The 18,252-nt window shown below is 35.4% G+C and overlaps 1 protein-coding gene across 1 annotated transcript; it reads right to left on the bottom strand.

Moving 5' to 3' along the window:
• Positions 1-2,774: 2,774 nt before the first annotated feature.
• Positions 2,775-5,350, bottom strand: LOC128186189 (uncharacterized). Its single transcript, XM_052855959.1, has 2 exons — positions 5,270-5,350; positions 2,775-5,171 (listed from the first exon to the last, which is right to left on the bottom strand). The coding sequence occupies exon 2, from the start codon at positions 5,121-5,123 to the stop codon at positions 3,450-3,452; it is 1,674 nt and encodes a 557-aa protein (XP_052711919.1). The 5' UTR covers positions 5,124-5,171; positions 5,270-5,350; the 3' UTR covers positions 2,775-3,449.
• Positions 5,351-18,252: the final 12,902 nt, after the last annotated feature.

The following is an 18,252-nucleotide window of genomic DNA, read 5'->3' as shown; positions in this document are numbered from 1 at the left end:
ATCCTCTGTAAGTAAACTTATGTTTACCGTTTGGTTGAAGAACGTGTACTGCTTACATTGATAAACAAATAGCAGCATGGAAATTTTCGTCTACATGTAGTCTGTTGTTATTTCTATTGCTGAAATATGACCATGGAGTCCAATTGCCAAACAAGGGTGTTATGTATTGTTTGCATTCACTAGACTTAACTGAATCGACCAATTGCAAGATGTTATGATTCACACTATCCTATCAATATATAGATTGTCATCTTTGGTTGGACAAATACATGCAACTGCCATAGGAGCGACATCAAAGAATATCTTCGTCTGCGAATCTTCCAACATGTTTATTTTACTGAAATCATTTCTAAAGAAGACAATATTTGCATTTTTAACAACACAATTCTGGTTTACTTCAAACATTTTAGCTTTCAATATATCCATTTCGTTGCCACCCTCGTCATATTTAACGAAAGCATTTTTACCACTTGAATACGTCAAGTGAGCAATTAAAACAATCCCATCTTTATCCAAATTGAGATCCCTAACTATCTGCATAGACTCCTTTTCAAGTGATTTTAAGATATCGACACGGTTATAAAATCGGCCTAAAAGTATTTCTTTGTCAAACTGCCCTTCGATCGGATTATTTTATCATTCCTCGGATTGAAAATTAAATTGTGACATATTTTAATCTATATCAGTGTAAAAGATAAGTGCCATTCTCTCTTTCAAATCTTTATCTTGAATGTTGGCCATATATTTCCGCATATTTTGAGTGTAGCTTTGTAAAAAAGAATTCTTTGTCTTTGAGGACGTTGTTTACTCAGGGTTTGAGTTCTCAAATTCGAATTGTTCTAAAGTTCAATGTCATGTGTTAAATGTGTTCTAAACACTAAAAGTATTTATGAAATGAATTATTATTGACAAACCATTCGATATTTTTACTATATTATGGAATTAGGCTCAAACGAAGTTGGACTTTATGTACACATACAATTAACCGTAGGTTTAACGTTTTGGATACTATACACATACATGTATATTTACATCAAGATAAATGAAAATCATTACCGTAAACCAGTCAACGAAAATGTTTGCACAAATGAATGACGATGCGAAACATTATACACACACTGCCCTATTGCGCCTCAAGATCTTAAAGTATGGTTAAGGTTGTAAATTTCTCGTTTTATGAAGACAAATAAATTTTACTTAAATTTCCAATTGAAGATTAAGGGAAATTTACTCTTTTAATTTTTATTATAAAGTGTTATAGTTGAAATAAACTAAAAAACTTAAAATGTTTAAATATTCTAAGCCCGGAGTTGTTTTTTTTTATTGTTAATCCACAGAACCCTTGTTTACGCAACATTGTTAATTTTCTTTCTCATTTTATTATATTTGATGCATGATTTTCAGAGTATTGGTATTTTGTTGCATTAAAGGGACATGGTCACGATGTTGGTCAAAAATTATTTTTCCGATTTTAATATTTACAATGCTTCAAAAAGGCAATTTTAATAGGCAACAGAAATTTGAGTGTCATTTATTGAGTTATAATCGAGTTACAGAGATTGAAATCCCTCGCTATGTAAACAAAGCGTTTGTTTACATTTTGAACGTTGAAGTAAAAATTTCAGTTTTAAGCCTTAAACGAATGTGTACAACGCAAGGAACTGTTTATCTATGCTTAAAATAAATAAAAAGATAGACAAGTAAACTGGAAAAAGATTTTTTACTGGTATATTGAACCAATGTAAACAAAAACAGGGCACGAGCCTTGTTTACATGACAAGGAATTGTTAGCCCTTTATCTTGCTTGTAAATCTACAAATGACTTCTCAAATTTTATCTGATTATAAGAAATGCATTGCTAAAGCATTGTAATTAATGAAAGCATAAAAATAGACTTTGACCAATATCGTGACCATGCCCATTTAAAAATAAGAAAAAAAATATCAATTGAAATTTTACATCTCTGCCGATTAATTAAAATTCAAATGTTTGAAATGCTAGTGACACAGAAAACAAACAACCATAAGGACATACTTATTTTTAGATCAATACTAAATAAAGTGACGTATTGTAAAAACAATTTAATATAGCAATGGTACAAAATACTATTTATCTTTTAAAAGATATACCGGTAGTAGGGCACCTATGATTTGCTTATTACATTTGAAGAGTAAAATCGCGTCATATTTTACTTATTATAAAAACTTAGTGATGACATAATTTAAGTGTCAAAAACTATTGTAAACTATTTTATGATATGACACCGTAAAACAAGAAATTAGGAAATTTGACACCTTTTCTCTCCATATGTAAACGCACTGGATCGGTTTTATGTCGATTTTAATGCCCATTTTTTTCTTTCAAAATGAAAATGTTCTTATATTCATTTGCATTTCAAATATCAAACATAACCGAGTTATACATGCCAAAATGTTCTAAGATTCTAGTTAATTCGGTAATTAATAGAGAGTACAATGGGAAGTATTTTTCCCGCAAGGAAATTCAAAGTGCGTGCATGTTAAAACCGTTTAAACATATTGAAACGGTACGCCCAAGAAGGTACACATACAAATACATTTTCAAAAGAAATGGGCGTAACTTATGTAACAATTGACATTCAATACAAAGTTTAAAACGAAAAATGTTACCACTTCATACGCTTCATTTAAACAATAAGATGCTCACTTTGGTGATTCATTTGGGATATGAAGGTAGCGACATTGCAGAAAAAATACATAACCCGCGTTAGCGGGTTATGTAATTTTTTTCTGCAATGATCGCTACCTTCATAACCCAAATGAATCATCAAAGTGAGCATTTTATTGTTTATATTAACATCTTTATTTTAACTTATTAATAAATTGAGCGTAAAAAGTAAGTAAAATTCACTAAATTACTGTTAATGTACAAAAGTACGTTAGTTAAAAGAAACAGCCAAATCGTCTCCAGTGAGACTTCGAATCTGACATCATCATGGTTAGTTCGTGCAGTCCGTGATTTTTCATCGGTAGTTGTAGGTCTCGACCAGTCGATAAACAGGGCGTGGCAAATTCAATCCTGTCACTTTCTTGTCAGTTTCAGCCGCCGTAGATTTCGACCAATCGATAAACGGGGCGTGTTGATTTCAGTCTGGCTGTTTCTATGGAGCTATGAATAAACTATAAGTTTCCGTAAGAAATAGAGGGAATAATACTTGGTGGATGTAAATATTGTACAATGGCACACAAAATAATATAAAAATTGCGTAAGATAAAATTCATTTTAAATGTACATAGTAAGTGAAAAATATTCAGTTATCAAATTTACACAATGCCACCGAAACTGCATCTAGTAGAAACTGTCAAAACATTAGGCTTACCAATAAAAAAAAGTCTTGTTAGAGATTAACCGAAACTTAACAGTACTATATGTATACATGTTCAGAAGAACATTTTAAAACTGAACAACGACTAATCTAGATATTTCAAGATTCTTATTTTACCATCTCCCCAGCCAATACAGAGGTTATTTTGGCGGTCTATGCATAAAGAAATTGGACAAGCCTGTGGTTCGCCCGGAATGGTTATCATGGTAAGAAAACCACCGTCCTTATCCAGGACATGGATTCCATGGTTGTTTTCATCTGCAATGAGAATCTGACCAAACTCATTGGTACATATCCCCCGAGGTAAAAACGAATGAGATAAAGAAGCTTCTTTGCCTTCGTAAGTAAACCTATAGTTTCCATTTTGACTGATAACGTTTACAACCTGACTCAGATCTGTGTCACCTGATAGACAAATGTCCCCATTGACATTTTTGTCAATATATACACGGAAGTTGGTACCCGACAAAAGTGGTTTTGGAGTCCAATTTTCCATCATATGTGTCAACAGTTGTTTGCGTTCACCCTCAATACTGTACCGAGCAATTCCTAAAAAATTGGCCTTTGAATAAACTATTCCTACCAATATTTCACCATCGTTGGTTAAGCAAACACAAGCGATCCCCATATCTTCGAAGTCGATAAATAATTTATGCTGTGAATCTTTCAACATGTACAGTTTAAAAGTATCTTTCCTGTAAATTGCACATACTCTTTCGCTGTCAACGATGCAAAATGGCTGGTTTCTAAATTGATTGATGCTAACATGAATTTCATCAACACAGACGCCTTCCTCATTATATTTCTTATAAGTACTTTCATTCGATGAAAAAACCCAATATAACCCTGAATCAAAACAAAGTGATTTAATTTGTCCTCGGTTCAGGTGAATAGTCTTAATTACATGAACTGCTTCTTTTTGCAGAAGGTTGGTATTTCTAGGACCCTTGCATACAAAACCAGAAATTTTGCGCATAATATATTTCTCTATGCAGCCTTTTGAATATGTTAACATTCCAGGGCTTGAAAATGATGGGCACTTTTGGGGTATAATATCATCCGTTGAGCATATGCTATATAAAATGAAAGATAATTTCTCTTGTAAATCTTCATTTTGAATGTTAGCTATGTATTCTAACATACTTTTTATGTATGTTTGTAAATCATTTTCTTGATCCTTCAGTAAGCTAAGGTCAGCTGCGGTTTTCACATCAACACTGTTCAACAATTGTTGTTTATACGCTTCAAGAGTAGAAACAACACTTTCGTAATGATATTCGATTTCTTTTTTCACCATGTCCTTGTTTTCGGACACTTCTTTCTGCCTTTGTCTGACCTTCTCCAGATTTGATTCATATTTTGGAAGCTCAGAACGAACTTTGGATAGTTTCTCTTCAAGCTTCTCTTTCCTGTATTGAAACAGTTGAGTAAATTCAATCAGATTGTGACCATTATGCTCCCCAATAAGACATTTCTCACAAACTGGTACCTTACATTTTTGACATCCAATACTTGCACGAAATTTGGGATGCCACTTGCATACGTATGAAGAAGGACATTCAGGGGACAAAGTCAGGGATTCAAAAGTTAACAAAACAATATCGTGGTCAAAGGTGGCCTTGCTTTTGGAATGGATATCTTTGCATCTATCACATAGCCGGTCATGACAAGTTCTACACAAATGTATAGCATTATTTTCACATGTGTCGCATTTGATTGCTGTCTGCATTTGGTGGGATTGTTCGGACGCAGTAGCCATTATGTACACTTATACGCCACCGTACTTCTAGTATCGATATCATTTCATCTGAAAGAAGGGAAATTCTCTAAATGAAAATATCTCTAATATTTGATAAGGTTTGGAATATTATATTCATTTTTTACATCAATGATACATTAAATTACCGTAAACAGGCCATGGAAGAGGTTTGCAGGAATGGCCGACGCTGCAAAATAACATTGTCCTATTCCCCCATTCAGTTTTGCAAGTATGGAAATACGTTAAGTGCAATTACCAGTTAAATTTTTTAAATGCACAGTTTTATACAAAGGGAAATGAATTTAAATTAAATTGGCAATGTAAGTTCAATGAAAGGAATTTATTCATTTGAAAATTGAAGATAATTGGAAAAAAACATTGTTCCAATATTCTAAATCATAATTGTTTTAATACTGTATGCCAACCGAACTCTTTTAGTTCTATCTCTCTTTCTCTCTCTAGCATCGTATTTGATGTATATTGAAGCGCTACTTGTGTAAATTTTTTTTTTTTAATTTTTATTGTTTATTTACATTTGTTCTTAATACAATAGCAAAAGTACTTACTACATAATTTTTCAACATAGATGTATAGGATCTTTAAATATAAGTAGATATGCACATTTTCATACAGAGTATTCGACATAGGTCTTATAAGTAAAAAAAAGATATTTGAAAAAAAAAACATAAGAAAAAAAAATGTGTAACGTGTTTTGGGTTCGGTGATTGAGACCAGTCTGGGGAATGTGTTTATTTAATAATCATATATGAATACCGACATGAAACTATCACAAAAACTACGAGTCAATATATACAGATATAGTTGTAAGGATGACCTATCCTTAAGCATGCAAAACAAATAATTCACAAGTTATTTATAAGGGATGGGGCTTGAAGATCTGTGGGTTATAACCCGGGGCTCTATCCGAGGCACAGGTCTCAGCCTCGAGACCTGCGAGATCTGTCCTGATAAGGCTCTATGCCTATATCACATGTACAGGCCTGTATCTCTGCAGCCGACACAAGCTGCAGCCAGGTACACTCAGCTAATAAAATACGAGTAAATATTAACGCGCTATTTAAAGATTAACCCAATACGAACACTGTGCAGTCGTATTAACGTACCTACTCCTTTGACAGCCGAACACAGAATCAGCTCTTCTCTCGAGTGTGCTCTTATATATAGTAGTGTCATCCGGACTATCCTCGCACATTACCATTAGCATCAAAGATAACACCCGTATGATATAAAAATTATCTGAACCCCAAACCCGATCATTTGTTACATAACCCACGCCTCATTGCTTCATGCGTCCTCGCATGACAAAACGATAACATAGATATATTTTTTTTTTTTAAATTTTTATCTAAAAAGGATGACGTATCAAACATGAATAATGTACAGAATGAGTGATGGATGTATAGCACCTTCTTGGGGATGAACATGAATAAGCATACATACACATGCAAATAACAAAAATGTAAAATGAAACAAAATGTTCGTCAAACACAGTACAGCTACAATGTTTATAAGTATCTACAAATCAAACAGTTCTTCACTTTCTTTGATTCTCTTAATTTTCTGCCCATTTTCATGGTATTTGGTGATGGTGATCTCCTTCACTCTGCGATGATAGCCCTCTGTTTGAGTAGATTCATCTACCATGATCTTGGATAGGACAGGATCCAGGTTGTCAGTTTGAATCCCAAACTCCACACTTTTCTTCGACACGGTTTCTTCAACAACGCCAAGGTTGGTTCGTTTAGACGAAAACACTGGACTTGGCGCTGTTCTTTTTCGAATCACTCTTCCTGAGATGAAGTCATCCTGAGAGGTTGATGGTAAAGCTTCCATCTCTTTTTCTGCGGGTTCAGTCCGAACCTCACCGAGTTGAACTTCGGGGTCCACGTCCCAGTCACTGTCGTCTTCCTGATCATGACTTGTGTCCTTATGTGTTGAGGAAGGGGCATCGGGATGCTTTGTCCGCATGTGTTTCTGCAGATACTCCTTCTTCTTAAAGGATACATGACAGGCTTTGCACACCATCATACTGCTTGCACAGCTCAGCACATGTTCGGACCATGCGTCCTTACCATCCAGTTCAACAAAACACACAGGACATATTTCCTTTGCCCTCCGAGGGGTCGTCTTTGTGTTAACCATACTACAATGTAAAATAAAAGCTTTCATAAAAATCGATGATGCATCTGAGCATGAACATTCCTCTATATGAATAAGACTATCTATCCACTATACACAAAATCAGAATCATTCCAATAAACAACAAAACTAATATGTACAATATCTACTTGTTTTATTGAACAATTTATTCTGTCACATAATCTCTCATCCAGACTGGAGCACGTCTGTTGCGCTTGGACTCGAATTCCCCAGCTAGTTCATCTGTAACCTCTACTTTTGACTGACGCTCATCAATAACCTCTGACTCAAACTGAACATCAAGTTGGCTTTCCATGCTGCTCTCCAGAGGGGTCTGCAATTCGTTCTCTCCTTTCAGAATCTGAGCTTTGCACGTTTTCAAGCGGTCACAATGTATAACCTGGTCTTTACCATTCCGACCACAGTTAACTTTATACAAAACTTCCGATAGTTTTGTGAGTATCTTGAACGGTCCCCGCCAGTAGGACGTGAACTTCGGTGAGCATCCAACTTTGCGCTGGGGGAAGTATACGTATACATTTTCTCCTTCCTTGAACTTCTCATAGGACATTTTCATGTCATGATAATGTTTCTGACGAAACATTGCACCTTCTGCATGACGCCTGACAAAGGCGTGTGCTCTCTCCATCCGATCTTGCATTATCCAAACCCATTCACTTCTAGGTACTTCTTTCCAAGACGAAGGCATATCATACATGATATCTAGAGGTGTAGCGACCTCCCTTCCTAACATGAGCATGTTAGGACTATAGCCAGTGGATTCATGTTGAGACGCTCTATAAGCCATCATCACAAACGGAATGCTTTCATCCCAATCTCGATGATTCTCATCCACGTAGGCGCTCAGCATAGTGGCTAATGTTTTGTTGAACCGTTCCACCATACCATCTGACTGCGGATGATATGGTGTGGTTCTTGTCTTGCGGATCTGGAGAAGCTTACATACCTCAGTGAAGAGAATGCTCTCGTATTGTCTTCCCTGATCTGAATGAATTGTCGCTGGACATCCAAGCCTACAGATTACTTCATTAGTGACAATCTTAGCTACGGTTTGTGCTTCCATATTTCGCATCGGAAATGCCTCGGTCCATTTTGTGAAGTAATCTGAGATAACGATAATGTATCGATTTCCGTTTTCTGTCTCAGGAAATTCGCCAAGAATGTCTGTAGCTATCCTCTCTAAAGGGTAGCCTACCTGTAAAGGCTGCATAGGGGCTCTTTTTGTTTTGAGAGGAGCTTTCCTTCTGGAGCACACATCACAGCCCGAGATATAGCTCCTTACATCACTCTGTAGCCCTGGCCAGTAATAGTTCTGCCTGATTTTATTCAAGGTTTTTGTCATCCCTAAGTGAGCAGAAGTTTTTGCATCATGCATCTGCTGTAAGATATATCTTCGTTGGGATAAAGGAACAACTATCTGATATGTTGTCATGTTACTGTCCTCGACTTCCCACACCCTGCATAGAAAGTTATCCTTAAGGGTTAGCCTGCTCCACTGTGCCCAAAGTGACTTAACTAGATAGCTCTCAGAGGATATATCACTATATTCGGGACGTGTTTTATCTTGCAACCAAGACTTAACAAGTCTTATGTCCCTACATTCATCTTGCAATGTAGCTAAATCTGATTCACTATTTTCTCTTATTTTGTCCTCGATTATTCTAACATGTCCTTCAGACACCTCTGACTTGTCCCAGTCATCGAAATAACCGCATTGGCCACATGGCACTCTGCTGAGTCCGTCTGCATTCCCGTGAAGTTTACCAGCCCGATGCTCTATCTCCATGTCATAGGTGGATATAACCTCGATCCAACGAGCTAACTGTCCCTCCGGGTCTTTAAATCGAAGCAACCATTTCAACGAGCTGTGATCTGTTCTAACTAAGAACTTGTGTCCATACAAGAAAGGTCTAAAATGCTTAATGAAAGTGACAACAGCCAAAAGCTCCTTTCTGGTGACGCAGTACTTCTTTTCTGATTTACTCAGGACTTTACTTGCATACGCCACAACCCTTTCTTGGCCATCTTGCAGTTGTGAAAGAGCAGCACCCATAGCATACTGACTCGCATCTGTATCTAATATGAACGGCTTCGTAAAGTCTGGATGCGTGAGAATAGGCGCTGATATCAATCTATCTTTGAGGAGCTGAAATGCGTCCTGGCATTCGTCAGTCCACTTGAATGGAACAGACGCCTCTGTAAGTTTATGTAAGGGTTGAGCGATTCGAGCAAAGTTAGGGATAAACTTTCTGTAATAACTGGAAAGACCGATAAAAGAGCGCACCTGTGTCTTGTTTACTGGCTCTGGCCAATGTTTAACAATCTCTACCTTCTCAGGATCAGTCTCGATCCCCTGTTCCGAGATGATATGCCCCAAGTATTTCACCTGTCGAGCAAACAACGAACACTTCCTTGCCTTCAGCTTCAGTCCAGCCGCAAGAAGCTTTTCGAACACAAGTTCTAAATTTTGCAGCATGTCATCAAATGTCTTTCCATAAACGATTATATCATCAAGATATATAAGACAAATCTGCCATTGTAAGCCAGCCAGCACAGTCTCCATCAATCGTTCAAACGTGGCTGGGGCATTGCACAACCCGAACGGCATTACGTTGAACTCATATAGACCCTGTCGGGTGACAAATGCCGTCTTTTTCTTATCCTCTGGATCTAGCTCTACCTGCCAATACCCAGCATTCAGGTCCAAAGTACTGAACCATTTGGCGCCTCGTAGTTGATGCAGAGACTCGTCAATACGAGGTAATGGGTAGGCATCCTTCGTTGTTATACTATTTAGACGCCTGTAATCGACACAGAACCTTGTGGATCCGTCTTTCTTCTTTACAAGCACGATTGCTGCTGACCACGGGCTCTGAGAAGGTTCTATGATACCTCTTCTTAGCATGTCAGATACGTGATTTTGTACCTCTTCTTGCATATGAAACGGCAGACGCCTGGGTGGTTGTTTAATTGGTGCATTGACACCAGTCTCTATCTTGTGTCTGACCTTGGCGGTTCGGCCTACATCTTCATCTGTCTCTGAAAATAGAACTGCGTACTTCAAAAGAAGAGCCTTTGCTTTCATGACATCATCTTTATCTATATGACTTGTGCTGCTAATGAATAGCTCTTGCAAATGAGCCGGCAACTCTCTGTCCACATCCAAGTCTCTATTTCCCTCTGACACCAAAGAAAGAACCTCATCAACAGCATGTAACTTCCCAACAACAGTACCTGGGTAGATGGTCTTGCTATCATCCGAAATATTCATGATACGGAGCGGAATAGTGTCCTGTCTACGGACAAGTGTTTTAGCCAGCATACATGAATTCTGAAACTTTTCAGAGGGTTCTATCAGTCCAGCTTTGGTTGGAAGTCCTCCATCAGAACTTGCACGTATTTGCCCTTCAACTACCAGTTCTGATCTAGGCGGTACAGTCACTCGGTGAATAATGGCCACCTTATAATAGCTCGCTGACCCCTCAAGCTGAATCGGGTGTTCGATACCAGATATTGATATCTGATGCATCCTCATGTTAATGACGGCCTCATGCCTCACTAGGAAATCTAGTCCAAGTATCCCATCTACTGTCAAGTCTGCGACAATCATTTCTTGCTGTAGGGCAATGCCATTCAATGTAAAATCTACTGGAGTTCGCCCAAGCACTCGTAGTACTGAACCAGTAGCTGATAGTACATCCCGTTCTACCTCAGTCAACGCGTGATTTGCATCCCTTTTAATGTTCTCATAACAAATTGTGGATAGCAATGATACAGTAGCACCTGTATCAACCAATAGGTAAGCATCCATCCCATGTATGCGAGCAGTGACATAAACCCCTTTTTCATTTATAGAGTGTACTACTCTTGAATACTGATCACTAGAACATTGGTTTTTCTGGAAACTTGTATCAGTTTTGGGATTCGTTTCTCTTGTACTATTAACTTGTGTTAATTTGTCATCAGACCCCTTATTCAATTGTGGGCAATCTTTTCTCAGATGCTTGTCAGATCCACATTTATAACATTTCCTCGTCCGGTTACTATCTCTTGCATGTGTCTCCGGGCGAGGCATGCGTCTCTGGCTTTGAGACTGAAACTTCCATTGTTTCAAATCTCTCATATCGCGCTGTAACGACCGCATGTTTTTCTCGACGGTCTCTATAAAATTATCGAGTTTTGAAGCTTTGGACGAGTCTTCAGTATTTTCACTCATTGTCCGGACAGCATCTGTGTGGCGATTCTCTGCCCTATAATATGCTTCCAGCTCAACAGCTCTCTGTATTGCGTCATTCAAGTTTATGGGTCTAGCCTGCTTTATCTTAAGACGCATTTCCGATTTATGTAGCCCATCTAAGAACTGTTCAGTAGCTAGTATTTCCCGAACATCATCGGGGGCTGTCGGGTAAGCTAAATTCACGAGTCTCCTTATGTCCTGTCCCATCTCCGGTAAACTTTCAGAGGCCTTTTGTCTCCTTTCCCTCAGCTGTGCTCTGTATAGCTCAGTTTGATTCATAGGGGCGAATCTATCTTGCAAGGCCTTCACTAATTTCCTATAGTTCTGTCTCTCGTCTCTGGGCTGATTTCCTAACACACCTTGTGCTAGTCCCCTCAGGGATGCAGCCAAATATAGCCCTTTCTCAGTCTCTGTCCAGTCATTCAAAAGACAGACTGATTCAAAATGGGACAGATAATCATTCCATAAACCGGATCCGTCGTATGTTGCAGGTTTTACAAAGTTCCGAGATCGGACCGGTCCAGGATTCGTATTACTTGTTCTTGGGTTTGCGTTGTTCTGCACTGGCGGCCGGTCACTAGGTACAGGATCCTCATCATCACACAAGCACACATCTCCAGACACATAGCCACTCACACTATCTCTCCGTCTCACGTACGGGGTACTGGTACTCATGCCTGGTCTGGGTCTCCGGCCTCGGCCTGGAGAATTCGTAACCCGTAGAGAGTCATGTATCTCTCTACTGAGCCGATTTATTTCCCCCTCTAAATATTCTACATCGGCGTGTAAATCGCGCACGCTCATAATTAGTATTATATTAACAATTTGTAGAAAACAATTGACTGATCAAAATCCCACCGCTGCCACCAATTTTGTAACGTGTTTTGGGTTCGGTGATTGAGACCAGTCTGGGGAATGTGTTTATTTAATAATCATATATGAATACCGACATGAAACTATCACAAAAACTACGAGTCAATATATACAGATATAGTTGTAAGGATGACCTATCCTTAAGCATGCAAAACAAATAATTCACAAGTTATTTATAAGGGATGGGGCTTGATGATCTGTGGGTTATAACCCGGGGCTCTATCCGAGGCACAGGTCTCAGCCTCGAGACCTGCGAGATCTGTCCTGATAAGGCTCTATGCCTATATCACATGTACAGGCCTGTATCTCTGCAGCCGACACAAGCTGCAGCCAGGTACACTCAGCTAATAAAATACGAGTAAATATTAACGCGCTATTTAAAGATTAACCCAATACGAACACTGTGCAGTCGTATTAACGTACCTACTCCTTTGACAGCCGAACACAGAATCAGCTCTTCTCTCGAGTGTGCTCTTATATATAGTAGTGTCATCCGGACTATCCTCGCACATTACCATTAGCATCAAAGATAACACCCGTATGATATAAAAATTATCTGAACCCCAAACCCGATCATTTGTTACATATGATTGACAAAAAGGTAACGATAAAAGGTTTCAGAATTGTTCAAACATACATGTATATTTCACTTTTAGTACAGCAAGATATTGCCTATGCTAACATGAAGGGCCACAATCTACTAACTACAAGTCTCTAATGCCCCATGTTAGCAAGACAGCGACCACACCTGGTATGTGGACCTGTTGGCACCTATTTGTATAACAAAACAGATACAGAAAAGATATATAAATATATATAAAATAAAAATAAATTATGTATCCTATTATATGAATTATAAATTGCTTCTAATACGTTTTAAAAGGATTGCAAAACTCCTTTGTGACAACGATTTGTAGACTCAGAGAAAAAAGTTAGTACATATTTTATATGATTACATATTTCTTGAGGTTTTTCCTCTTTGTTTTCAATTCTACAATACATTTTATACTTATATATCTTACAGGCAATCAAAGAAATCAAACTGTTAAGAAATAGTGTTTTCTCATTCTTTTCAAAATAAAAACCTATTACTACTGTTTTCCATGATACATCAAAATTTAAACATTTTTGAACAGTGTCCCATATTTGACTTACATTCTTACATCTCAGAATGAGATGCTCGTTGTTTTCCTTTACATCTTTACAAAAGACACACATATCATTTTCAACAATTTTCCATCTTTTCATCATTTCTCTATTACATAATAAATTGTTTAGTAGTCTGTAATTAAAGTCAGATATTTTTTTGTCTTAAATGGCTAAGATTTTTTGTTCATAAATAGATTTCCATGATTCCTTGGAAATTTCAAAAACATTTTTATAGTAAAGTTGATGTAATGGTGCTACAAATTGTTTTTGTCGAAAAATGTCATAAATTAGCTTTGAATTAATATCACAGATGTATACATGGTTTTTAAAACACAGTTCAAAAGACGTTTTTCCGAATACAATGTTTTCATATTGAATATCTGAACAATCATATTTTTGAAAACATTTTGAAAAGATCGTTTTTATAATTACATATTCACATATCCAGTTTCTTTTACAGACAAGATGGTCATTAAACCATTCTGCAGGTTTCAAACCATTTTCGTTTACAATATCGTTTAAGTACTTAATACCACTTTTTAACCACTCTTTAAAAAATACTGGTTTTTTTTTTACACAAAAATTTTATTACACCATAGCGGTTCTTTTAATAGTGCGTTTAGACTCATGTCTGATTTAAATTTTTTACATTCGTTAAAAAAGACAAAAATTTCTTTGAAAAACAGGGGAAAATGTTTTATCATTTGATAATCATGTAAACATGTTACATTGGTTTTACAGAGATACTCAAAATCAAAAAACATTTCTTTACACAGACTGTCTACAAAAATTGATAAGGAACTGTTTTTTTTGGAAATGTGATTTATCCAGGACACTTTTATTGATTTAAGTTTCATCAGTATATCAACAATTCCTATGCCTCCATCTTCAATTTTTCCTATCTGAGTATTTCTTTTGATTCTGTCTTTTTTATTCCAAATAAAATTATATAAAATACTCTGCATTTTTTTCAGTATACCTTCATCTGGGAGGTTTAAAATTGATCCAGTGTATAAGAATTTGGGTATTGCCAAACTATTTATTACACAAACTTTACCAAATATTGTTAATTTTCTTGTTTTCCATGATTCAAATAGTTTTTCTAAATCGTCAACAATTTTTGTCCAATTTTTATTGTAACACATCTCTTTGTTTTGACCTATAAAGATTCCAAGAGTTTTTATACATGTCTTGTTTACTCTTACATTTTCTATTTCTTGTAAAACATTTTTCCAGGGACCTGTTAAGAGACATTCTGTTTTAGACATACTGATACATTACTAAAACTTTGTATTATCTCTAGGCAATTTTTCAATGAAGCTTCGTCTTTTAAAGGGAGAGTACAGTCATCTGCATGTTGTATAATCTTTATACTCTGAATCATTCCAGGTTTTTGAAAGCCTATTATATTTGGATTAGACCTTATGACGATTGCTAGGATTTCAACAACAAAAAGAAATAATATTGCTGATACCGGACACCCCTGTCTTATGCCTCTATACATACTACATGTCTTAGATATCCACCCATTGTTTTTTATTCTGAATATAGGTTTGTTATACAATATGTTAATCCATTTTAAAAAGTTTTCTCCAAAATTGAATTTTTTAAGAACTTTTAACATAAAATTCCACTCTACAGAATCAAACGCTTTTTGAAAGTCAAGGAACAACAAAATTGATTCCAAGTCATTCTCCTCATAATAATCAAAAATATCAACAATTAATCTTGCGTTTAACGCTATATTTCGTCCTTTAATATAAGCTGATTGATTGATATGTATTGTTTTATCAAGTATATTTTGAAGTCTGTTAGCAAAAATAAAAGCAATAATTTTATAATCGGTGTTTGTCAGGCTAATAGGTCTATAATTATTTAAGTTTTGTGGATCTCCTTTTTTAAATAATAGAGTGATTAGAGAGAGTCTCTGCGAATATGCCATAGTTTCCTTTCCATAAATTTCTTGAATAGTACAATAATAATTTTCTTTTAAGCTTTCCCAAAATGTTTGGTAAAATTCTGATGGTAATCCATCAAGTCCCGGGGACTTATTTTTTTTCATACTTAGTATAGCTTCTGTACATTCCGAAATCGTTGGAAATTTGTCTAGTTCTATTCTGTCTTTGTCGTTTAATATATATTCTAAATTTAGATTATCGAGATATTCATCTACTGTACTGTTATTTGTGTTGCATGATTTATATAATTTCTCATAAAATTCGCAAAGAGATTGTAAAATTTGGTCTTCATCAGATATATAATCATTTCCGTTTCTTAAAGATTTAATCACATTTGATAATTGTCTTTTCTTTTCTAAACTTAAGAAGTAAGCGGTATTTTTTTCTCCATTTTCTATCCAGTTTGCTCTCGACCTTATTTGAGCACCTTTTGCTTTTTTATTTATCAACTCTGACAATTCTGTTTCTAATTCTCTTTTTCTATTCATATTAATATTTTCATAAGGCAAGTTTTCAATAATATTTATTTCTTTTTGGATTGAGCTTATTTTGCTTTTATATGATTTAGATAACTTTTTTGAGAAATTTATACAGAAAGTTTTTATCCTTCTTTTCAAGATATCCCATGAATCGAGAGGCTTTTCTTTATCAAAGGCAAATTGCTTAAGGAGAATATTCATTTCACCTATGAAGTTTTTGTTTTCAAGTAACGAAGTATTGAATTTCCAATATCCTGGTCCTCTTAAATTTTCATTTGTAGTTAGAGAAAAAATTAAACATTTATGATCGGACATTCTCGTACCATTTGAATGAGACCCTGGAATGTTTTGAATTCTTATACTTTCACACGCATAACAAAAAGCATTAGATTTTAGAATATAGTCAATTCTACTTGCTGGGACATTTGCCCCATTACACCACGTATAACCTTGCTTGTTTCCTTTCATATATTTCCATAAATCACATAAATCGAGTTTGTTCAACAAAGATCGAAACAGATGTACACTTTTGTCTGGATTTAGATTATCTGATAAGCAGTTAAAGTCTCCGCATATCAAAATATTATCAAAACTCTGAGCATATTTTTTTATCCAGTCTAAAGTTTTCTTTAAAAAATCGCATCTATTATTTACATCGTTTGGTGCATAAATATTTACAATTGTAATAATTTTTTGGTCAAACTCTATATTTACCATAAGCTTTCTACCATCATTTGTTTTATGAGTATTAATAATTTTACATGACAAGTTATTTCTAAATAAAATTGAAACACCCCTGCTAAAAGGGGAGTCTGAAAAACAGTGCACAGATATACCCGACCATCGTGCATCATAATTTACAATGTTATTTTCGGTATAGTGTGTTTCTTGAATTAATATGATATCAAAATTACTATCATTTATCCAGGTATAAAATTTTAGACGCTTTTCTGCAGTATTTAACCCTCTGCAGTTAACAGATAAACAGTTAAGCTTGTCCATTACGTTAAAAGAACTTGTGTAAATTAATATCATAAAAAGAGGGGGAAATAATCAGAATTATACACATTTTTGTCGGTTGATTAATGTTCAAATGTTTGAAATTCATTTAGATTTTTATTGTTTAAATTACATATATCATTAGGAGTCACAAATACTTCGCAACCATATCATCTAATGAAACCAGAAAATAGCTACACTCTCAGACGCAAATAAATAATCTTTTTATCATTAAGAGTGTCACAATTTACATCCATGCTTGCTTTCTATACATTTTGTTTAACGTTTATAATGTTACCAATTTATTGCCAGAGTTGCTTTCCATAAATATAAGTTCTCTCAACTGGTTTTACTGGGCGGTTTCTAATCCCGTGCATTTAGGAATTCAGTCTGAGTGTAGCTAATGGAGAAAGGGGACGTTTCCAACCAGCTCCCTCATTTCATGTAAAACATTTCTTCATGTAACATATACATTTGTAAGTATTACTGACCAGAGTTCAACTATTCTGGGTAAGTTTGTTTTTATTATAATTGAGACGGATTAAACGGCGTATATATACCTAAAATGGCCAGATAACATTGTTTTATTTTTTCCGTGAGTAATTTAGAAGTATTTGGAAGTAAAGTGTGTTAATGAATATTTGCTCGTATGAAAACTATTTAGTATAAAATAAACGAATGTGTATTGTTGCAATGTTAACATGTACATGTATTACTGTATGGTATGTATTTATAGAATAATGCGTGTAGTACTTAGTCGTAAAATAAATGTATTTATGTAGTACACAAGTATACTAAAGTACATGCACGAGTCAAATGATTGTTTAAAAGTAAAATATATATAGTGAAGTAGTGAAGTTTTGTATAGAAATATTTGCAGATATAAGTGTAAATACAGGAAAATGAACTGAGTAAAGTAATGTGCAGTAAAATGCAGGTATGAGTTAAATAATATTTTCTGTGTAATATCCCAGTTAACACAACAACGTTTTCACAACGTTTTAAAAACGTTGTAGAAATGTTACGAAAACATTTTTAAAAACGTTATTACAACGTGAATCTGTGCGGGTTTTTTTTACGTTATAATAACATTTTCTAAAAACATTTTTAAGAAATGTTTACAAAACATTTTTAAGAAATGTTTACAAAACATTTTTAAAAACGTTATCACAGCGTAAATCTGTGTGGTTTTTGTTACGTTATAACAACATTTTCTAAAAACGTTTCTAAGAAATGTTAACAAAATGTTCGAG

The sequence above is a fragment of the Crassostrea angulata genome, chromosome 5, assembly GCF_025612915.1.
Source record: "Crassostrea angulata isolate pt1a10 chromosome 5, ASM2561291v2, whole genome shotgun sequence".
Lineage (NCBI taxonomy): Eukaryota > Metazoa > Mollusca > Bivalvia > Ostreida > Ostreidae > Magallana > Magallana angulata.
The sequence above is the reverse complement of the archived record's forward strand: the minus strand, read 5'-3'. Positions and strand labels throughout refer to the sequence as shown.